The 23,860-nt window shown below is 42.2% G+C and overlaps 1 protein-coding gene across 1 annotated transcript in view; it reads left to right on the top strand.

The window, feature by feature from the left end:
* Positions 1–23,860, top strand: part of Dnah9 (dynein axonemal heavy chain 9) — a 335,545-nt gene that overhangs the window by 23,811 nt on the left and 287,874 nt on the right. Inside the window, exons 7-10 of the mRNA XM_031353939.1 lie at positions 10,582–10,749; positions 13,601–13,717; positions 18,131–18,281; positions 19,641–19,755. Of these exons, the coding sequence (XP_031209799.1) occupies positions 10,582–10,749; positions 13,601–13,717; positions 18,131–18,281; positions 19,641–19,755 (551 nt within the window). The remainder of the gene's footprint in view (positions 1–10,581; positions 10,750–13,600; positions 13,718–18,130; positions 18,282–19,640; positions 19,756–23,860) is intronic.

Genomic DNA, 23,860 nt, shown 5'->3' with positions numbered 1-23,860 from the left:
CTCCCAACACAGCTCCACCACCTGGGGATCAAGCATCCAAACATGAGAGCCCGTGGGTAACATATTAGATTCAAACATAACAGTCACCCGTGGTTGACTGAAGGAACCATAGAAAGTTTGAGTAAATAGTTGTCATTTGGGTGGACTATTAAACAGGGGTGATTCTGTCAGAAGTCAGAGACTCTTATCATAGGCACTTAGGAAGAGAGCCCCAGAAATCAGCCTGTGAATTCTGCTTGTTTCCAAACACACTCGGGCTGGAAAGTCCAGTGTGCAAAACTGAAAGAACAGGTCGACCTACAGCTGCCCATTCTCACAGAGCAGCAGCTTTGAACTTCCCTTTCACCCCTAGATTGCCCAGTGGCTCAAAATCCCTAACACTGGCGAATCCCTGGGGCAAAGAAATATATCTGATTCTGAATCATCCTAACCCCAAAATATTTAAACATTAGTATGAATTTTAGTTCAATTACTAAGGGGAAAAGACATGAGACACTTCGCTTTTAAGTTTAGTGTCTTACGGCTATAGACTTACTTATGGCATTTTGATTTTTAAAAAATATTTTTATCACTTTACTTTTCTATCCTCCTTCTTGCCACTCCCAGCTACTTTTCTTGGACTTCTCCCTTGTACCCCAACTGTCAAGTTGATAGCATATTTTTATTCTTGTTGTTATGTGTGTGTGTGCCTATATATAAATATATATACATATATGTGCAATATATACATATATATCTATATATGTACATGTACATATATATATACATATATATGTGCATATATATACACATATATATGCAACCTCCTGGGTCTGCTTTTGGTCATTTGTGTCTTTAATGGCCACTTTGCATTTGACAGCTAATCAAGAGGCTTATTCCTGGGAGAAGCTACTTTTTATTTTCCCAGAATTCATTAGTTGCCTATAATCCTTTGTCTAATTGTGGACTCAATAAAATTCCCAAGGAATCCACTGATGTGACCATTGTTCTGGGCTTTTTCATGCACTCATTGCTAGGAGAGACATTTCACAGCATACTTCCTGACTCCTACAATCTTCCCAGCCCTTCTTCCCAGGTCTTCCCCTAGCAGAAGGTGTGATGTAGATGTATCCACTAGGGACGGTCTCCTCACAACACATTGATCTCTGTATTATGTCCAGTGACGATTTTCTGTGATGGTCTCCATTTGTTGTAAAGAGAGGCTCCTTCGCTGAGGGCTGGCAGCTATACTTATCCAGGAAAGGAAGTTCATGAAACCTGATGGAGGCATTATTTTTTTGGAAAGGATAAGGGTCAAAATAAGACATACATAGTTAGGCATAACTTGAAGACATCAGCATCTAGTTCAATACTAGACCAATAGCTGAGGGAACAGAGAAGGTGTCGGACTTATGCTCCTAGCTATTAGTAGCATGGATTTGGGGTCAAGAGAGATGTGTTCTGTAATGATCCTAACAAAACCATTAGATGACAAAGATAAAATAATAACAGACTAAATCTGTTCTTATCAAATTTTTAAAAATGTATATTAAAGATTCTGGGCACCAAGCTAAGTGCTGGGACCTGAAGATCAATAGAATATAGTTTTGCCTAAAGAACTGTCTGGACATATAGTCATGATACGGGAGAAGAGAGATAAATTAGCACAGAACATTCAGGGTAGAAAGACACAGAATTGGTAAACTTTGCTAGGGTGAATTGAATGTCATGTGGATTACTGGGCGCAAAAGAGAGAGGGGGGACCCTAACCCAGGAGAACTTTGAAAAAATAACAAAAAAAAAATTCACAAGAGGAAATCAATTTTGAACTGGAAAAAGAATTCACTGGGGAAAGGCATAAAGGCAGGAAATATATGAGAGAAAGCCAGAAGCTAGACTGTATGAAAGGCATGCCTTAAACCATTCCTCAGAATCAGAATAATTGACATGTAGCATCATCCTAAACGCCTCATTTTCTCTTGGCTGTTTCCAGCACAGCTCTTGCTGCTCAACCCCTGTCCCTTTTCCCCTCTACTCATTACTCTCTCATCCTCTCATCAGCTCCTTGCTGCTGTGTAGCCAAGGTGATGGACACCCTCCTGAGTTCTGGGCTGACCAGGGAGGAATAATTATCTCTGTAGCTTTTTAGCAGTCATGTTTGCAGGATCTCCAACCTCAAAACAAGCTTCCAGTGACTGTTTGGGAGGGGGCTTCAGCCCTGTACTCACATGCTGATGGTATGACCTTTGTAACATATGGGCACCGAATGTGCATGGGGTATCAGTAAATATTAGCATAGCTGGCCACAGGCCCCTGAGAATCCTTATCTCATAGTATTCCCTTCTCAGGCTTCTTTTTCTGAATCCAAGGCTCATATATATACAAAGCAGTTGCCCTGGTTTGGCTGGAGAGAGCTTGATTCCCCCTACTCTCTGTTCCTTTGCTTCTGTCCTTCCTAAGTTTTCTGTCTTGTGTGCTGGGCTACTTACTCCTTTGCTCCTGGGCACAGTGCCTTTGTTTCTTATTTTTTATTTTCCCAATGTTGGCTCAGATTCATCCCCCTTGCCCTTTTCTGTCTTCTTCCTCCCCCACCCCATCTCTTCTCTCCCCCGCTCAGTGTAGCAGGACGGGGGACTATCGATTGTCTTCTGGCATATTTCATGTAGCCCTTTAGTTAACATTCTGAGTATCGCAGTGATCAATGCCTGTTTCAAATGGGATTAATCTGCTTCTCCCCAACAAGAATTAGCACAGACTTAACTTTCTTCATCTTCTATTCTAATGCAGTATATGGCCACCGTGGTGTTGGCACCTGTGATTAATAAATAGAAGCAAGATGAACAGAATGTCATTGGTGCCCTTAGCTCTCCTCTGCTTATGCTGAGGGCCAGGTTGCAAGGGGCTGATTTCTAATCTCCACACTGCTCCAAGCCTCCTGTCCTAGCATCTGTAATGCTCTTTACCCTTTTGCTTATTTTGCATAAGAGAATTTTGTTGCACAGGTCCACATTTGCCTTCTGGGTGCTTACTGAAAGAAGGTGGGAGGCAATGTGCGATCATGTGGGTGCATGATGCTAAATGGTGCGCCGCCTGTGGAGCATGCGCAGTCTGTGGAGCAGCAGCTTCCCAGTACAGCAAATACTAACTTTCTTCCTCATGCTCTACTCCACATGACCTAATCCTTGCCATGGAAACTGAAGACTACAGAGAGAAATGAGGCACTCAGGAACTTTCCTCATGTTAGAGCATGGGTCATTGCTGACCTCAGAAAAGCTAATCATCAATCAGATGCATTAATTAATTTATGCACAGTCACCCAGTGCAGAATGATGAACTGGGATTTCTTTGCAGGAGAGTGTAATCTTCTTACTAAACTTCAATATGCTCCAGGGTGTCATAAATGTCTCCTTCTGTCCCTCCCTTCCCCTTTCTTTTCCTCCCTCTCTCCATCCTTCCTTCCCTCCTTGCCTTTGCATTTGGCTGAAACTGGCTTTGTGGTGCTATTTCTGCCCTTGTATGCTGTTCTCTATTTTGTGTACCCTGCCTTTAACCATATAGTTTCTAGATCTTTTTAAACTAAGTATCCCACTCACATAGTTCTGGTCCCCTTTCCAAGGAAGGGCTTTCTTTGACTTTATGGCTTCACATAAGGCAGTGGTTAGCCTTCCTAACACCCTGATCCTTTAAGACAGTTCCTCATGTTGTGGTGACCCCAAACTATAACATTATTTTCATTGCTACTTTATAACTGCAATGTTGCTACTGTTGTGAATCATAACTGTGTAAATAACTATGTTTTCTGATGGTCTTAGGCAACCCCTAAAAGGCTCATCTGACCTCCAAAGGGGTTGCAATCACAAGTTAAGAACCATTGCCCTAAGAGTACATCCAAAGTACACAAGGTCTTTGTGGTTTGAACAGTCAAGGAACTGAAGAAAAGCCATTTCTTCATACTTCTGGGTTCCTTGACTCATCCTACCCCTGAGCAATGTACTTGAGCACAAGCACACACACAGGCTTGCAGTTCACTTATTTTGCCACAATATTGTAGAATCTGAATATCCTTGTTTATGTTTCTGCCTGCAGCCTCTTCCCTGCAATGATGCGGGGAGCCGCTTAGAGAGAGCCCTCATTTCTTTCATTATAAAATTGCTGTGATTCACTTGGAGACAAAATGATTTCCTGCTGGGGCTTTATGCAGAGTGATTAGCAGGGAGAGAGGTAATAAGCTGACCTGATACACATCACATTTCCTTGTGGTCCCTCTACCATCTCCAGCCACTCTGTCCAGCCTCTTTTCATTCCTGGCCTAATTGGGCTGGCTTCCTTTTCAGCCCAGCTTGAACACATGGTCACGTGAGAAGACCATTAGCTGCATAAGGTCGGTGGCAGTCGAAAGGTAAAGAAAACTGTCTTTTTTTCAAATGACCTTTAGAGATTTTCATCTGTGAGTATCTGCTTTGTGCTCTCCCTTAATGAATTCCGAAGACATTTCTTTTAAGACTGGCGGTGTGACCTCTCCTTTGGGAATAGAGTAGCCATTGGTGGAAGTTGCCATTACCTCTGGTTTTGATTCTCCATCTCATGGGCCAGAGCACAAATTGAACCCCATCTCTCCACCTGCCACCACCATTAAATGTTGCATCATTTTTCATAACAATAGTTCCTGGTCAGCCCAGTAAGTCTTTTGGGAACCCCGGGAGCTTTGTGATACCTGCCTACAAAAGAGTAGCAGCGTCTCCTAGAGACACTTTCCTTATCCAGTATCTAATGACATTAAGATGGCATTGGGATGGTCACAATTAATTATAATGCTGACACTTTACTGACATCCTACATTGGCCCCTTCTGCAGAATCACATGATATGTTAAATATTACTGTCCCCAATCCCATTGTATGTTAAATATCACTGTTTCCATCTATAGATTAGACAAATGAACTTTAGAATCTCAGTGTCTTGCTCCAAGCTACAAAGCCAGCTAAGAACAGAACCAGGGTTGTATGAACATGAGTGTCACAGCTCTTCTATGATGTGCATCCTAGCTCCAAGGCTCCTACGCACATCCTGTACACAGCACAGTGCATTTCATGGTTTTACTACGAGGATTAATAACCATTGACATTTAAAAAATATTTAACCCTATTGGCTTAAGTTTGCAGGATTTTTTTTCTGTCACTGAGGACTTTTAAATGGGCTGTGAAAAGAGCCTGTGTGTAAATTAAGAAACCATGATGCACTGTAGTTAGTGTACAAAGTCTATGTCTGCAGCTACAATGATCATGTCTACAGCACTATCCACTGCAGATTGCACCAGAATCTTCCCAGGGATGAAGAGCGAGCTCAGTGCTTGCCCAAACAGCCCAGTCTGTTTGGACTGTCTAAAAACTACATGCTTTATTTGTTAGCTTGCCAGGAACTGCTCACTTTTCGTAGATTAAGATGATTATACATCAGCAGTTAATTCACTTTAACCTACATGGTCTGTTCCTGCGCTCATTCAGCCGTTTGCCTCTTTCCTAAAGTAGGACCACAACAGTATCTGCTTTACACTTGTCAAAGACCCTTTCAACACTGAGCTGTCCTGCCTTTGCTTTCTCTGCCCACCTTTCCCCATGCTCACGAACTGCTCAGCAGTCCTGCTTGCTAGGTTTTTCAGTCCCTTTGTCACTTTCTGCTGGATGTGCAGTAGCTAAGTCAAAACAGAAAGAACATGACTTCATTCACCAAATATTGATTCAGGCTTGAGTATTCTCTCAGGCACAGTGGGATCGGGAGACCTTTGGAATATTTGTAAACGCCTGGGAGAGATGGGTAGAAAATAACACAATATAGTGTTAAATATCATCATGCGTGAGTATAGTAAGATTTCAGGGAAAAATAAAAAAGCTCAAATAAAAAAGGAGAGGGGTGATACTGAGGGATGGAAAGGGGAAGATTTTTGATAGGAGTTAAAGGAAAGCCTCCCAAACCTTCCCATGAGCCCCAAATAAATGCTTCATGCGCTACATGTTTAAGTTAGATAAAACATTATAAATATCTATCATTTCCTAATAACAAGATACCGCAGTGTGAGGTTACATCTGGCTTTAGAAAACCAGCATTTTCTTTTATGTCTGGGGACCTCTCTTGGTGGCAGTGAGGGCAGCAAAGACTGGCAGGATAGCCTGCTGTAACATCTCTAGTTCCTGCAGTAAAATTGTGGTCCTTTTATTTTATTTTTAATCATTTTATTTGTTTACATTTCAAATGACAACTCCCTTCCCAGTTACCCCTCCACAAACTCCCCATCCCATCCCCCTTCTAGCCCCTCCCCTTTGCCTCTATGAGGGTGCTCCTTCACCCACTTACCCACTTCCTACCTCACTGTTCTAGCATCCCCCTACTCTGGGGCATCGAGCCTCCACAGGACCAAGGGCCTTCCCTCCCATTGATGTCAGATAAGGCCATCCTCTGCTACATATGTATCTGGAGCCATGGCTCCCTCCATGTATACTCTTTAGTTGGTGGTTTCCACCCTGGGTGGTCCAGTTAATTGATATTGTTCTTCATATGGGTTTGCAATACCCTTCAGCTCCTTCAGTCTTCCCCCTAGCTCTTCCACTGGGGTCCCCAGGCTCAGTCCGATGGTTGGCTGTGAGTATCTGGATCTGTATTGGTTAGGTGCTGGTAGAACCTCTCAGGGAACAGCCATAACATGTTCCTATCAGCAAGCACTTCTTGGCATCAACAATAGTGTGGGGGTTTGATGTTTTAAGACAGAGAAAGAACTTTGGAGAAAGTCACTAACTAGACTTTCTCTGAAAACATAGTAATTAGCTACTACTCTGATCCCCATGATCTTCTGCTTAGATTATCAATAGAATGCCTCCCACTGACAACCTAGGAGCATGCTTCAAGGCTTCTCGAGGAATAAAATGGTAAAATAAAATTATCATCTCATTTTCTGGTATAACCAAATATATCAAGATGCATCTGTCTTTTTAAAATGGCTAGAGAGGATTTCTCAACAAATTGAAATTGACATCCACACAATTGTGAAGAATGACTACTGGGGAAATATTCCAGAGCATAAATATTTTCCTCCTGTAAAACGAAACAGCTAGTAAGAGATATGAATTATCATCAGAGTCATTTTCATTTCAATAGGATCCATTTGTTTTCTTCTAAGCATATAAAATTGAACAGTATTGTTTCTTTGAGTCAAAGTCTCTCTACATAGCCCAGGCTGACCTAGAAATCATGGTTCTCTTACTTCAGCCTCTGTAGTAGTAGGGTTACACCTGTGTTAGGATTTCCAGCCAGTTTCTTATGATTATTTGAATTGTGCAGGTTTATGAGACATAGTTGTGATAATGTGTCATGTGTTTATAACGTGATGGTCAAACCAGAGTAGTTAACATGGCCGTAAACACATAAGCACTGGAAATGTTATGGACTACACTGTGATATTTCAATACATTCTGCAATACATGTTACAAAGTCAGGGTGATCAGCATTTTCACGTTCCCCTTGCTCTTTGGAGCCTTTGAGTTCCTCCTTTCTGTTCTTTATCAGATGTGTTCTGATGACCTGCCAGTCTCCACCATTATGTGGGAGTACTAGACCTTAGTCCTATCTGTTTGTGCTTGTGTCCCTATTATCAAGCCTCCACCCCCACCCTCGCTGTGACCTTCTCTGTGTCTAGGAGTCACCACTGCACTATTGGATTGCATCATTTTAAGCATCCACATGTGACAGAACATGACTTATTTGTCTTCCTGCATCTGTTATTTTACTCCATATATGTCCTACAGTTCTATAGACATTGGCACATATAATAGAGTGCCATCATTTTTACCAAGTTTCACCCATTCACTAGCTGATGGACATGAAGGTCATTCCCTATTTCATCAGTTGTGAATAGTGAAGCAATAAATATGGGCATGCTGGTGCCTCTTTATTACGCTGAAATCATTTCCTTCAGATACTTATGTGGAAAGAAATGGGGAGGTCCTATAGTAGATCCATCTTCAGTTGATTGGTTGACCCTCCATACTGCTCTCTCTTGTTGGCTTATTAAACTCTTTACATTTGTTAGCTTGTGTCTTTTGGATTCCAGACATCCTAACTGTGGTTAGCCATCTCATAGTGATTTTAAGTTAAGTTTCCTTAACAGTTTGTAAAGTTAAACATTTTTTCATGAATTTGAAAGGCTCCTGATTTTTTTCTTTTTTTAAACAAAAGGTAAATGTAAACTTTTAATGAATAATGATGATGCAAACTATCCCACTCCCACAAGAATAAGACATTGTCAACAGACAGACGCTTTTCTGTGTTCTTCCATGATTCAAACTCTCCTTCTCTTCAGGTAAAAGTATTAGGCTGGCTTTGTGGACTTGGGCTGTATATGCTACCTCCACTCCTTTAGTGATTATGCAAAAATATCACTGCATGAACATTCTCTTATCAAAAGCTGCACATAGTATTACTATCTTCCTGTGTTCTGGGCTGACAATTGGATTCTTTCAATACACAAAAGATATCTTTTTTTTAATTCTACTGCATCATGTGTAGTCTCTATAGCCAACACTGAGACATCCTTGGTCATTCTAACCCTTGCTTTGCTTTTCATACAATTTCTTTTTGCAGGAAGTGTCTAATTTGTGTACTTTATCCAATTTATAATTGGATTATTTGGCTTTGGGTTACTAAGTTCCTTATATGCTCTGAGTATTCATTTTCCAACAGGGGAATCACTTGTAAATACTTTGTGGGTCCACCACTTCTCCTTGCTCTGTCTCCTCACTCCATAGACTGCTCCCTTTGCCGTGTAGCAGCTCTGCAATCTCTTCATCACTACTGATATGCTCTCATTGCTTGAACTGTGTCCTCTGCGTTGGATGTTTTATCCAAAGAGCCATATCCTATACTGATGTCTTGAAGTGTTTTCTTTTCCTCCTCCTTCTCTTCCTTCCTTCTTCTTAGCCTTTCTCCATTTTCTAGTATCAAAGATAGAACTGGAGGCTTCACTATGCTAGAGAGGAGTGCTCTCTCTAACATAAATCCTAATATTTTAGGGTAGTGATTCCCTAAAAAGCACACCCATGCATATGCTCATATGGTGCATATAAGGAGGTGGGAGCTCTGATCCTGATGATCTTGACTCTTCCTTGGTGCTGTCTCTACCCTCCCTGCCTTTTCTGTTGATCATGCCTAAGTATGGCTGAATGAATTGACTTCTGAGTGGTTGCCAGAGGTTGTATGGGTGACTTCCTGGTAGTGTGAGGAGTTGGTGCTCCTCCTCACAGCTGTGCCTCTGTCATTCCTTTTGGACCTGGTGTAAGTAGCAGCAGTGACCACTGGCCATGGGAAGTTCTGGAGTAGAGGCAGGACTTCTACGGCCTCACAGCTGAGGTATGGTGCTGTAACTTGCTTTTCCCATTCCAACTTCTTGATTTCAGAGGGTCTTCTCAGGGCTCCTCACAAACTGTTTACAGAATGACAGTTATAACCTCTCTCTCTCTCTCTCTCTCTCTCTCTCTCTCTCTCTCTCTCTCTCTCTCTCTCTCTCTCTCTCCTTCCCTCTCTCCCTCCCTCCCCCCTCTGTGTGTGTGTGTGTGTGTGTGTGTGTGTAAAACATGTACATAGACTGAGAGCTTCTGACAGCAAACGCATCTTGGATCTTGGTTTGGAGGTTTTGTGATTTTAGGCGTGCCCTCACAAGGGATGAATTCAATCTTCCCTATACAGCATGCTCAGAAGACATCCCTACTATGAGACATGACATGGTTTCCATAGGCTTGGGAGGGATTCTATCCCAAGGCTTTGGGGCTGTTGCATCCATCTGCCACTTAATTCTGAGCACAGCTGGGATGTGGTGTCAATGATGACAGTAATTCATATGGTGTCCTGGAAGCCATTTCAGTCCTATGCCTTCACCAACCCAAGCTAGTTCTCACTGCAGTGTTGAGTGTTACCACTGCCCTGCACCAGATGGAAAAACTCAGGAAAGAGATGGTAAGTATCTACCTTCTGTCACTGAGATGGCAACGTGGCTTGGTGTGCCAAGAAAACTTATGTGTGTGTTGGGATTGGGGTCTTATATGATAGAGGGAGTTGCAAGAAGGCTAGAGCCACCTTCTGAACTGGTCATCTGGGCTGTTTCAGGGTTACTTTTTACCTCTATCCTCTTGAACATGAGGCCTTGAATTCACTATTACAAACAGCCTGGCTTTGATCTTCCTGCCTCTGTCTCCTCAATGCCTGAAGTTCAGGCAGGCATCATCATGTCTGGCTTGACACTGACACTTTGAATAAAAATCCACACAAAACATACAAGTTATGATGATCTTTTGTAATTTGTAGTAGAACACAGTGATGCTGAACATACATTTCATGATTTATTTCTTTATTCTGGCTTGTGTGATCCATGCTATCTGTATTGTTCCTTCAGTTTGTTATGGAGTTTAACCAACCCATTCTAATAATAAGGCTAAAAACGTAACCAGACATTGTATTTTCCTAAGGAGCCACCATACCTGTAACTTTTGTCTCCTCCATCTAGAGGGGAGAGGGAGAGTGGTGATGATCCCTTCAATGGTTTTGTGAACTGTCCTGATAGGATCTTCTGAAGACAGCCTTGGATTTCAACAATCTGGAAAAGCTTGAGTTCAGTGGCCTCAGAGGAAACTCTCTGAGTCAGAAAGTCCAACAAATGCATGAGGAATTTGAGGAGATGTACAAAGTCTTCTTGGAGTGCTCCTATGACTGTTTGGACCCCAAGGGCACGGTAGGACTTGGAGGGGCTAAACTACAAATCTTGATCCTTCTTTAGCTGCCTCTAACTGCAGCACTCAAACATTTATGAGCTTTATGTTTTTTCCATAAGAAGTCCATATGGCTCTGTGGTCCTAGTGGTTTTGTTGTTGATTATTGTTATCAGGAGAAATTGTCATTCCTGTGTCAACAGGAAGATCCTAACTATTCTGTATGCAGCTAGATAAATCAGAAAGGACCCAGCCATTGACTGCTCCAAACTAATACTATTAAGAGTTGTTGGCAGGGGAAGACAGGAAAAGTAGTGGCTCCTTTAAGGCTTTAAAGGTTTAAGCTGAGCAAAGTAGACTATTTGCAAAGGTACAAATACTTTGTGACCTTACTTAAAGCTGGGATCTAATATAGTCACATTGTTAGGTATACATACTTGACTAGAATGAACCTTGCCATTGGGCTGACCAAAAGGGAAATGGGAGGAGTTGGTTAATGAATACAAAGTGTTCTTGGTGTAGGGTGAGTGGTTTCTACAGATATAACGTACAGTGTGGTGATCATAGTTAATAACACTATATTGTGCATCTGAAGTCTGCTGATGGGCTAGTTCTCAGGGTGTGTGTGCACACACACACAACTGTTAGTTATATGAGGTGATGAATTATCATGGATTTTAAATAAAAACTCATGCTAAGCCTACCACTCATGGTAGGTCCTTTGTGTTGATCATTTCACAGTGTTGAACAGGGATCAAAACATCAATGTACGGCTTAAACACACTGTTTTACCAATTATATTCAATAAGGTTACAAATAAACTCTAAGTTTCAAGCACAAACTGCCAAACAAAGGCCATGCATATTGGTAGAATTTTATTGGTGGCTCAAGGTTAAATAGAGGAAGGCCACTCTAGATAAGCAAAGGCAGGGAAGAACTTTCTGAAGTCAGGGCACAGAGTCCAGGTTTCACCCATGATTCCCCAAAGTCAAGTCCTGGAGAAAAAGAAAGGGAATAGGAACTCCCCAAAGAAGGGCAGGATTACATAAGAAGAAATTATAATCTAGGAGGAAAAGAAGAAATTAGGGCAGGAGTTTGTTATTAGCACATTCAGCTTCCAGGGAAACTTGTTGGCCAGATCCAGGGGGACAGGACTTAATCAAAATTCCATTAGTTGGACATATAAAAGAAAAAGGAAGATAGATTACAAAAGGGAATGTATGTGCATATATATAAATAATATATTATACATATATTACATATGATGGGTTTACAACTGTATAAAATCTCATTATCCTATTTATTTTATATGTATTTATATGTATTTTATATGTATTTTATATGTATGTATTTTATATGTATTTATATGTATGTATATGTAATATATACATATATCATACAATACATATACATTTATATATATATATATATATATATATGGAATAAATGTATGAAAGCATATCATAATACCACAATGCCAATGTAGCTAAAAAGTATAAATGTCCCATATTTTCCTACTTTTCTTTGTTTTTTTTAAAAAAATGTGAACATGGGGGCTGAAGTGATGGCTATTGTGCAAAATCTGAGTTCAGTCCCCAGTGCCCACACTGGGCAGTTCACACCACTTGCAACCTCCATTCCAAGATCTGACACCTTTTTCAAGCCTTTGCAGGCACCTGCACTGACATGCATACTACACAGACAGACTTTTACACATAAATAAAAAGGAATAAATCTTTAAAATGTAAAATAAGAACACCCATTACTCCTGTAAAACAATAATAATAAATAGTATTTGTACAAATTAGAGCATTGAGCCATCGAAGTTTTCTTGAAATTTGCTACATCCTAAGAAGTGAGGCATGCTTAGGATTGTCAGATAAAGAACAATAAATAAGAGACACTTGTATTTTCTGAAATTTAATTGTTTGTCTGCAACTCAGATTTAGCTGTGTACCCTGTGTTTTTATTTGCTAAATTAAGAAACTTAAGAACAATGGCTAATTGCCGTCTCAGCCAATTAAGGTATATTTGGAAGGAATAGTGTGTATTATTTTAATTAGTTTACTTTCCTTCTAAAGACTACATTAATTTAGAGGCTCTGAAAAAGAGCTGCATTTTGAATTGAGGGAGGAAGACAAGAAGATTGTGACCCTGGGGCTGCTGCTGCTTCAATAATCTTTAGAGTAATATGAGCTGACACTGGACAGAATAGAAAGGGGCTCAGAAATGGAAGAGAGGGGCACGGGTAAGGAAGGCAAGTGGATGCCAACTTTGTTTGATTCAACTGCACCATTTTGGCCAGAGCATCACGCTCCCAGGATGTTATAGTTAGGTTTTGTCAACTTGACAAACATACCTAGACATTCATTCCTAGGAAGAAGAAAACCCAGTTGGAGAATTGCTTCCATTACATTGGCCTCTGAACAGGTCTCTGGGGGCATTCTCTTGAATGTTTGGTGCAGGAGGGCCCAGCCCACTATGGGCACTACCAGCCCTAAGCAAGTAGGTCTTGTCTGTATTATACAGCTAAGCAAGCTAAAAAAACCAAAGCCTATGCACAGCTTTCCTTCATGGCTTCTCCCTTAGTCCCTGCCTCCAGGTTTCTGCTTGAAGTTCCTGTTCCAATTTCCTTTAATGATGGACTGTGATATAGATGTGTAAATCAAATGAACCTTCTCATCCCCAAGTTGGTTTCGTTCAGTGTTTTATCACAGCAACAAAGGAGCAAACTAGGACATGTGGTGAGGTTTAGAGAATTAAATAAATCTTTGGTATGACTGGTTTCAGCACAAAGTTAGCAGCCAAGGCTCTGCTGAGATTGGGTTGTAGAAAAACATGGTTTTCTCACATACTTGTGATGTCTCTCCTCAGGAATTTGAAAACGATGTCTGTGAGTTTAACAAGAGAGTAGAAGATCTTGACCGGAGACTGGGGACTATCTTAATTCAAGCTTTTGATGATGCACCTGATGTGGAGCATGCCTTTAAGGTTGGTGCAAGTGGAGCAGAAGTCTCACCTGTGTGTCCTCCTCAGGTCTCGTCAGAGGATAATAAGTGTGCCCTTCTAATTCCTTCCTGTAAACATCCCCTCCTGAGGGGAGGGGTCAATGAGCATATATAATTGGGCTTCTCAAGCAGATCATTTATGCTTTCTTAAAAGTTTTAAAATACCTTGAAAATGTCAGTGCTCTTTTTAGATTCCTTGCATCTATCAGGAGGGTCATAAGAGTGAAAAGGTGCAGTATGGTGACTGTCCTGAAGCCATGGCTCAGAAGTATTAAGACTGCTTAACTACTAAGGCAAGATTGACTTAGCCTTGAGCACAGCTTTTATGAAGAAGGGGCTTACAGGATCCAGGCACCAGTAGGTGGTCTAACTCTTGCCCTGGTCCTGTTTACCCCATATCAGGTGGTAAGAATAGAGAGATGGTTTTGAATGGTGAGAGCATAAGTGGCTACATAATTGGGGTGCTGTAGGATTCAGTAGGTTGGGAGAGGTCTCTGGTGAACTGTGTGGAGAGGCCTAATGCCTCAAGGACTTGATTTAAGAGATAGTCACAGAGAAAGGGGGCATTTTGGCTCAAAAGAGAAGAGATGTTTTCATCAATGTTGTTCAAAATGAAGTTTCTGAAGAAGTTACATTTCTAGTTATTAAAAATATTGAAACAGAGACTAAATGATTTATAGAACAATTGTCAAAGAGGCATAAACTGGTTGAGCAAGTCTGTGCTTTTCTAGAATATTAAATAACCCAAGTATGCTGTACTTCATTTACTGTCCTGTGTGTGTGTGTGTGTGTGTGTGTGTGTGTGTGTGTGTGGTATTTAATAAACATTTGTTATTTAGTGACTCACCCACCATGACTCCAGCAATCCTTCTTTAAACATCATGAATGGTTTACAACTGTCCATAGACTAATCCTGTATATACCATTAACTGACATGACTCAGCACCTGATACAATGTGAAGCTATAGAGACTGCTCTCTCCAGTCCTTGGAATTTCTCTGCACATGCTATTCCGAGGCCGTTCGTGTAATGCACTGGGTTCCTCCCTATTACTCTGCCTGTGACACTGATACATGTTAGTCCTTTATGTCTAGAGGTGCTTTCAGAAGTCCTTCTACAGGGAAGGGCTTTGTGGCCTTTCTGATGTTCTTTGGATGCTCCATAATGAATATCTATATTTACCCAAGGAGCATATCTCTTGTCTACAGGTTTTTAAAATTTCAGTTCTTGAAAATATATGGAATAAAAAGTTCTAGACAAAAAGAATGAGCCTTTGTATCTAGAGGTACAAGTTCTTCTATTAGGAAGGTGTTTTGGGTCTTTCTAATGCTCTTTGAAATGCTCCCATCATGAAAACATCTACATTTATCCAAGGAGCATGTCTTTTATCTACAGGTTTTAGAATGTTCAGCTCTTGAAAACATACGGAGTAAGTATTCTAGACAAAAGAGCAATGAACCCTTTATAGCCTTGGCCCTAGTCCCAAAACATCTTTGTTTGCAGCCAGACTCTCAGAGTGTTTTCATAAAAGCTTATCCCTTATCTAGCCCTAACTCTTCTTAACTGCTCTTGGAAACTGCTAGGGAAACCACAGCCAGCCAGGCCCTCCTGACCAGTATGTTTCTCTCTTTTGGTCATCTCACAAATAGAAAAATTAACACCTTCCCTCCTTCTTCACCCAGTGCAAATATTCCAGTGGATATAAATTAACACAAATAAGAAATTGTTAGAATTTGGGGAGCTGGCCAGGGAGATCACTTAACTCCTGTTACCACTCCACAGTCATCGAATATTATATGTAGCTGGGAAGTCATGGCCAGAGGACATGCAAGTTGAAGTCCTCAAGTCAGTGCTACAAGATGGCCACAGTGGTTTATCAGCCACCTTGTCTGCATATTCTTTTTATTATTATTATTAGATGTTTTCTTTATTTACAATATCTCCTTTCCCAGGTTCCCCTCCAAAAGAAAAAAGAAAAAAAATAAAATAAGAAAAATAAATAAATTTAAAAAACCCTAAAAACTAAAGCAATCCCTTGTTTCCTTCCCCCTCCCCCTGCTCACCACGCCACCCTCTCCCACTTCCTGGCCCTAGCATTCCCCTACACTGGGGCATAGAACCTTCACAGGGCCAAGGTCCCCTCCTCCCATTGATGACCGACTTGGCCATCCTTTGCTATACACATGCTACTGGAGCCATGAGTCCCCCAATGTGTACCCTTTGGTTAGACTTTAGTCCCTGGGAGCTCTGAGGGTACATTCTTAACAGGAAGTTTGAGTCCCTAACACAGCAGGGCATGCACAGAACACAGTTGCTCTCTTATACCATCATCAAAGGGGAGCTGCTTTCTCAGTTAGTAAAATGTTCATTTTCCAAACACAAGGACCTGAGTTCAATTCCCAGAAATAAATCAGGCTTGCTTTCACAGTGCTGAAAATATAGAGTCAAGTGAATATCCATAGCTGGACAACCTAGCCTACATGCTGAGTTCTAAGCCAGTGAGAGATCTTGTTTAAAATAATAATAGTAAATAGTACTTGGGGGAATGATCCTTGAGTTGGTCCTCTGGCCTGTGTATACACATGCATGTGCATGCATGGGGACACACACATACACACACACACACACACACACACACACACACACACACACACACATGATCTACTGCTTTCCATTCTGTATCTGCTTATAGAGAAAATGTTGCCCCTACAGACTTCCTTAGAAAAGGTCCAGCACCTTTATATAGGCTCAGAGTACACCTGGAATCATTGGGGAAAGACTTCATGCTACACTGGGAGATAGCTGATATAGGATCTGCCCCACCCCCATTGCATTGTCTCTGTGTTCAGCTATTACCCATGGCATGGCTTGGAAACCCAGGACTTTCTAGAACAACCTGAGATTTTGAACCAAGCAACCAGATCATGACACTTGCCCTCTCTCCCCTTCTGCAGGCTTTGAAGGTTAGTCTGAAAAGTAGTGAGGGAATGGCTTGGTGGGAAATGAGCTGGTAATATTTGGGGGTCTTGGACACAGGGGCCTATTTTGCTCCAGTGTTAGGATTTGTGGATAGAACCTAACATTATAACTCTATTCTCATTTTCATTGACTTAAAGCAGCCATAGCAGCTTTTGTTTTTTCTGCAAAGACTCAGAGAATAACTATTTTAAACTGTGAGCATATATTTTCATAGTTACCCCACTCTGTTTCTTTATGTTTCTTTGTTTGTCTGTTTCTTTCTTCCTTCCTTTCTTCCTTCCTTTCTTTCTTCTCTCTCTCTCTTTCTCTTTTTCTCTCTTTCTTTCTTTCTCTCTCTCTCTCTCTCTCTCTCTCTCTCTCTTTCTTTCTTTCTTTCTTTCTTTCTTTCAAAAAACTCTTTTGAAAAGTATCCCATGAACCAAGGCCATGAACCAAGTTTGGTTGTGTGCTGCTGTCTGGGTGGACCTCTGACTTGAAGTATGAAGTAGAGATGAGAGCACATAATTCAGTGATTCTCAACCTGTGGGTCCCAACCCCCTTGGTAAGCCTCTACCTCCAAAAATATTTACATTACAACAAATCACAGTAGCAAAATTACAACTATGAAGTAGCAATGCAAGTGGTGTTGTGTTCAGGGTCACCACAACATGAGAAACTGTATTTAGGAGTCACAGGACTAAGAAGGTTGCCAAGCCCAGTTTTAACTGGATTCAGGTTTAGGAGGAGGAGTATATATACCAATACAGCTGAATCCCTAAATGGCTTAGTCTCAGGCAGCATCACAGTTGAAAATCACAGTCCAAGTATCATTAAATCATTTCTATTTTCTGTTGATTTAGGAGATGCCTAGGCCTGAGTATAATGTACAAAAAAATACTTCAAATTGCTATGCCTGTGATTGATATGGCAGCTGATTCCTGAAACTTTTTTCTTCTGTCTCTTTCCATCACCACCTCTCTCCTGTGTCATATCTTCTGTATTCAATATACCTTGATGGTGTCCTTGACTTGCATTTAATTTAGATCCTTGCAACAGAATAATGCATGGTAGGATACCCGGCAGGACAAAAGAAAGGCTAGGTGTAGTGAAACAGAGGAGCAGCAATCCCAGAACTGAGAACGCTGAGGCAGAAGGATCATGAGTTCCAGGCCAAGCCTGAGCCACACAGTGAGAACTCTCACCAAACCACTATTCTTAGCCTTCCCTCAGAACAACTAAGAATCCAAGAAAGGAGAGGAGGAAGGTTCCAGATATCCACATGCTGGTGGTACAGCTGCATTCCACCATAACATATGTGTATCCCTCCTGTACTCAGACATAGAAAGAAGAAGAAAACTAATCAAACAGGAAGCAGAAGTTTTGCAGCCTTAGAAAGGTTAAGTGCATGCATACCCTCATTATCTCCCCCTCTCTACAGCTACTGGACATCACAGGAACCCTCATCGAAAGACCCCTGGTAGCACAGGATATGTCACACAAATACCTGGCCCTCATCCGAATGTTCAGCACAGAACTGGATGCTGTGAGGGTCATCTACAGTCAGCACATCCAGGAGGAGACAGAACATGGTAGGGTGGTTGCCAGGGGTATGGGTGGGGTGTGTTCCATTACTGGGATGGGTAGAAGGTACTCATCCTTTATTTAACTATCCACATATGGCTCTGCAGTGTCCTCTGACAGCCACCGGCATAGTCCATTTGGTGGAAACACCAGATCATCTTGGGTGATTGTAGAGTTCACTGAACTGTGCATTTCATTTCTCAGTGTGGGAGGCTGAGGTTGCCAGGGTAACCTAGATCAGTGAAATCTTGACCACCAGTGATCACCTGTGGCTTTGGCATGATGGGTGAGTTGATGGATCTTTGTGGCCACACCGGTTAATTGTCATCATAAACCAGTGTACATTTTACAAGCCTGAAAAAGAAGTTCTCTGTCCCTTACACTGCTGTAGCCACTATGCCACGGGAGGGAGAAACTGCTAGACTACTAGGAACCTGATGAGGGACAGTCACTTGGCAGATGTGTGGCTCGGCCCTGTCTCCCCCATCCACCTGCCCTTGGAGCTGTTGGCCACAGTCCTTTGGTGGCCATTCTTTTCATCTTTAGTGGAGGCTGGCTCTCATGCTGAAACCAATCACCTCTAAGTGTCACTTCTTTGACCTCTCAAGCAGACCCCACACACTGGCTGTCCATATAGTGAGGACTCAAGAAACATGCCCAAAATAAACTCATGTTCCACTTTCAAGTGTGGAAGATAGAGTGTACAGTTAATAAAGTCTGGAGCTGCCACACTTCTGCAATGGAGCTCAGGGTGAGGTGAAGGGACTGTCCCCTCTCAGCTCCAACCGAGAGTTAGAAATGCCAGCAGAGAGTGGACGATTTTCATTTTACCAGAGAAGCTGAATGGTTTTGATGATAGGTGAAATCTCAGCTTTGCTAAATTGTGATAACTGTTTATACAGAAGTAAATTCAGTGTGTGGACTAAGATCATAATACACAGGCTGCTGACATAATTCATTATCCACATGGCTTGTCCATTTATAACCTGATGGAATTCTCAAAGAAACCTTTGGCTGTTATTAAGCGAGGGAGATGCCACCCTGGTTTTTAAAATGAGAAAAGTGAGTCCCAGAGAGATGAAATTGTCTGTTTAAGACTGCTGCCTCAACCTTCAGTGTTCATGTAAAACTCTCTTGAGGTGTCCTAAAAATAATTATGACCAGCTACTAGACCAATTCAATCAGGATGACTAGGTGGAGGACCCACATTCTCTGAGCTGTTATATTCTCCCAAAGGTCTAGTGGGGCATTTGACTTCTGTCTAGAAATAGATGCAGCAATGTGAGGGTAACTAGAGAAGGCTCCCCTGGGGTAGAGGGAGCTGGGGGCCAGACTTCTCTTTTCAGGGTAGTTGTTCATGTCTCCAGGATTCTCTCCTGTGCACAAGAACATGCCCACTATGGCAGGTGGCATCCGCTGGGCACAGGAGCTGAGGCAGCGCATCAAGGGTCCCTTTGGCAACTTCAAAAACATACCACATGGGTGAGTATTTGATTCTTAAGAGGCATCTAACACACACACACACATACACACACACACGATCTGCCCATTGTTTTATGCTCAGCCCCTCTGTAGGCTCTATCACCCCAGTCATACATGTGGGTTGAGATATGGGTCTTTTGGTGTTAACTTAAGCTTAGCCCCCATAGGTGATTTCCAGAGGAAGATCAATCAGGGGCTTCACACTCTATGGAGGCCCTCAACATTACTTCTTGGGAAAAGAATTCTCTACACCCCTGGGGCAGTTGGGAAATAATGACTGCTTCCCAAACGTGCTGTGAAGCTTGTGTTAGAAATGCAGCTTCTTGACCTCACCAGTCAAGTCTGAATCTGGGCTGGAACTCTGGGTCTCTGGCTTGGTGACTGGCAGTAACCAGGTTAGGGAAGCATGAGCCTGCTTCATGACTGGGCCTAGAAGCTGAGCATCTCAGAAGACTCTCAGCTGCTAGTGCATGAGAGGAAATATTGGGTTAAGGATGCTTCCTGCCTGGGGACAGGCAGTCTCCCTCTGATCCCTCTTTGTAGAAGACTCGATCCTGTTCAAAGCACTTGGCATTGTCAAGTACAACAAAGGCAAAGCACTTGGCAGCTGACTGTTGGCGTTACAGCTTTTCTAAGAGTCAGGAATGTCCACAGAGACTCTAGGCTCAGGTAGCAAGATTAAATGTCTTTCAAGATGTGAGATGGAGGTGACTGTAGGTCAGTCACTACCTCACTCCTGGGTCATGAGTCAGACACAAAGCCTCAACATGAGCAGTTGATATTGGAGAAGAGCTGATTTCTTCTCTGTTCTGGGTAAGCTTTCTGTGTTGCTTATGGAGAAACCAGTGAAGAAGAAGGGAGGTGACTCCCCCTATCTCCAAGACAGCCAAGAAGTAACTGAGAGAGGCTTCTGCATCTCCAGCTTCCAGCCCAGAGTTCCTTTCTATACTTTCCTGCCATAGAGAATTTGACCAGGAGTAGGGCTGAGGAGCCAGGCCTCACAGGCATGCCACGTAAAGTGGTTCTCAACCTGTCAGTCTTGGCCCTTGATGGGGAGGGGTCAGATGACTCATTTACTGGAATTGCCTACCAGTTATCCTACATAGCAGATATCCTGCTGGAGTGGCTATTCTTGGTTGTCAACTTGACTATATCTGAAATGAACTACAATCCAGAATTAGAAGGCTCATCTGTGGCCATAATCTGGAGGCTGAGAGATACAAGTTTCCAACCTGAATCTTGGCATGGAGATCTTGAGGCATAGTGGCTATGAATCCCAGAAGATTAAGATAGGAAGATCTATGAGTTCAAGATCATCTAGGATTAAAGGTGTGCCACCACACCTTTAATCTGGGCCACACCTTTTGCTGGAGACTTATATAAGGACATTGGAAGAAGGAAGGCTCTCTCTGCTTCACCTGCTTGCCTTGTGGGACTGAGCAACTGCTGGATCCTTGGACTTCCATTCACAGCTGCTGCCGACCATTGTTGGGAGTTGATTGTTGGGAGTTGGACTACAGACTGCAAGTCATCAATAAATTCTTTTACTACATAGAGACTGCCATAAGTTCTGTGACTCTAGAGAACCCTGACTAATACATCTGCATATCAGATATTTACATTATGATTGATGACAACAACAAAATTACAATTGTGAAGTGGGAAAAGTGAAAATATTTTTATAGTTTTGGGTGTGTAGGGTCACCACACACAACAGGAGGAACTATATTAGAGGGTCACAGTATTAGGAAGGTAGACAGCCACTGCCTTAAAACCAAATACAGAAGACATGCAAGAGGGAGTCGAGGTTGATTCCAGGCATAGGAACTACATAGCTGTCATGGATCTGGTTCTTAGGAAGCAGAGATTGCAAAGAATGCTCTCAGGAGCTAAAAGACAGAGGGAATAGGACTGGCTGGGGGGTGGGTAGGGATGAGCTGCTCGTTGGTAGTATCAGAGGCTTCAGTGGATCCTGCAAGGAGCACCCAGACTTGGAGTCCCAACCTCAGCTAATTTTTAGCTATGGGTTTTCACCATAGAGAACATGGCTATATGCTAGATGACTCTCAATCCAATGCCCTCGTCTGGCTCCATTGGCACCAGCGCACAGGCATGTACACATGCAAAACACTCATACACATAAAATGAAAAACATAACAAAGAGAGGATGCTGTAGGTTTCTAACAAAAAGTGAAATGGGGTTCCTGCTCCAGAGTGGGCCTGGAAGCCTGGGCCTACCCTGCCTGGGCGCAGCTAGGCAAACTGATGTGATGCCGACTGGGTGACCATGGTGGTGTTTCACAACAAGATGGAGATCAAGGACTTTCAATATGACGAGGACTCGGAGACATATTTCTACTCCTGCCCCTGTGGGGATAACTTCTCCATCACCAAGGAAGATTTGGAAAATGGAGACACCCACATCCTGAACAGCCTGGTGCTGAGCCCAGGTGGATGGATCCAGTGCAGAGTTACCTACCTCCTCAGTGGGCAGCTGTCCTGTGGATGGCCTCATGGGTGGGATCTTCATCAGCCACTGAATTCAGCATGAAAAAGTGAGCCTGTGACATGTGAGGCCTGGATTCCATATTTCCATGGGACTGGAAGGATTCCTAATTGTCCATCTGAATTTAAGGAAGAGCCTTATTATAAACTGGTGGTTGTTTCCTTCAGTTGGTTGCATCCTTTGAATATCTGGAAACTCATTCTCTGAAAATAACATCACCATCGAAAAAAAGGAAAAGTGAAATGGAATCCTCATTGCATTGCTTCCGGGGACCTCTCACACCTGCTAGGCAGCATAGCCTGACACTTGTGAAGTAAACCATCTGCATCTTTACCTTTGTCTCTCCAGATCTACATCTGAGACTTGTGAGGTCATTGTGAGGCCTGTAGAAATCCTGCATGATGTGAGGGAGTTAGGGAATAAGAGGTCCAAGTCACCCGCCTGGTCAGGAGCACTCTGAGATACTACTGCTGCTCATTCAGCACAGAAGAGAACAAAGCAACCCAGTGCTTGCTCTGCAGGAGTGAGGGTCCTGTGGAAGGCTCCAGGGATCATAGGAAGAGATCTGTGCAGGCATACAGAGAAAGCAGATGTTAAAGATTTAGCTGCCTAGTTTTGCTAGCAGGACAAACAAGAACAGACTCCATGCAGTTAGTGTGAAGGTATTTTGAAAATTAAAGAGACTTCACCAGTTTTTCCTAGGAACTGGACACTCATTTACTACGACAGCCAGGGTCAAAAGTGGTGGGAAAAGCTGTGGGTAAGAGTATTGCGTGGTAGACTCTGTTCTCCTCTGTGGTCCCCAGCAACCTGGCAGAAGCCTCTGCCACGCATGGTTGAGAAAACGGTGTTTGTAGATGCATTTCTGCATGGAGGTGTGTGTGTGTGTGTGTTTGTGTATGTGTGTGTGTGTGTTTGTGTGTGTGTACATATTTTAGAAGGAGAGAGGTGTGTGGGGCCTCATGCAAACATGTCAAGGAATATCAGTGTTTCTAAACAAGTGTCCTAGTGTCAGAAACACTTTGTCTGTACCTATCTAGGGAAAGGGAGTCTCTGTTTGTCTATGATCTATCTATCTATCTATCTATCTATCTATCTATCTATCTATCTATCCATCCATCCATCCATCCATCCATCCATCCATCTATCTATCTATCTATCTATCTATCTATCTATCTATCTATCTATATCTACAGATTGTCATTTATATATTACTTATATGTTATTATATGAAGCATTGTTATAAGCACATATACACGTATGTAATGTTATATGGATTTTTTCTTTATACACAGATAACAATATCACCTAGAATGTTTTCTTTACTCCCTCAACTTACTTTTTATTCATGTTTTGTGAAAATTCATCTACTTGGTGTATATATGACCAGTGTAGCCAGGACAGCAGTTGGTGGAAACACAGCAACAGACATCACACTGTCCCTGCCATCTGGGGTTCTGACAGAATTTTAGAAAGTGTGGATGCCCCCTGGTGGCCTGTGGAAGATGTTCAGGGAGGAGAATGCAATCTCTCTCTTTTTTTTTTTAATTAGATATTTTCTTTATTTACATGTAAATTTCTCCTTTCCCAGTTTCCCCT

Source organism: Mastomys coucha, unplaced genomic scaffold (genome assembly GCF_008632895.1).
Source record: "Mastomys coucha isolate ucsf_1 unplaced genomic scaffold, UCSF_Mcou_1 pScaffold5, whole genome shotgun sequence".
NCBI lineage: Eukaryota > Metazoa > Chordata > Mammalia > Rodentia > Muridae > Mastomys > Mastomys coucha.
The sequence above is the reverse complement of the archived record's forward strand: the minus strand, read 5'-3'. Positions and strand labels throughout refer to the sequence as shown.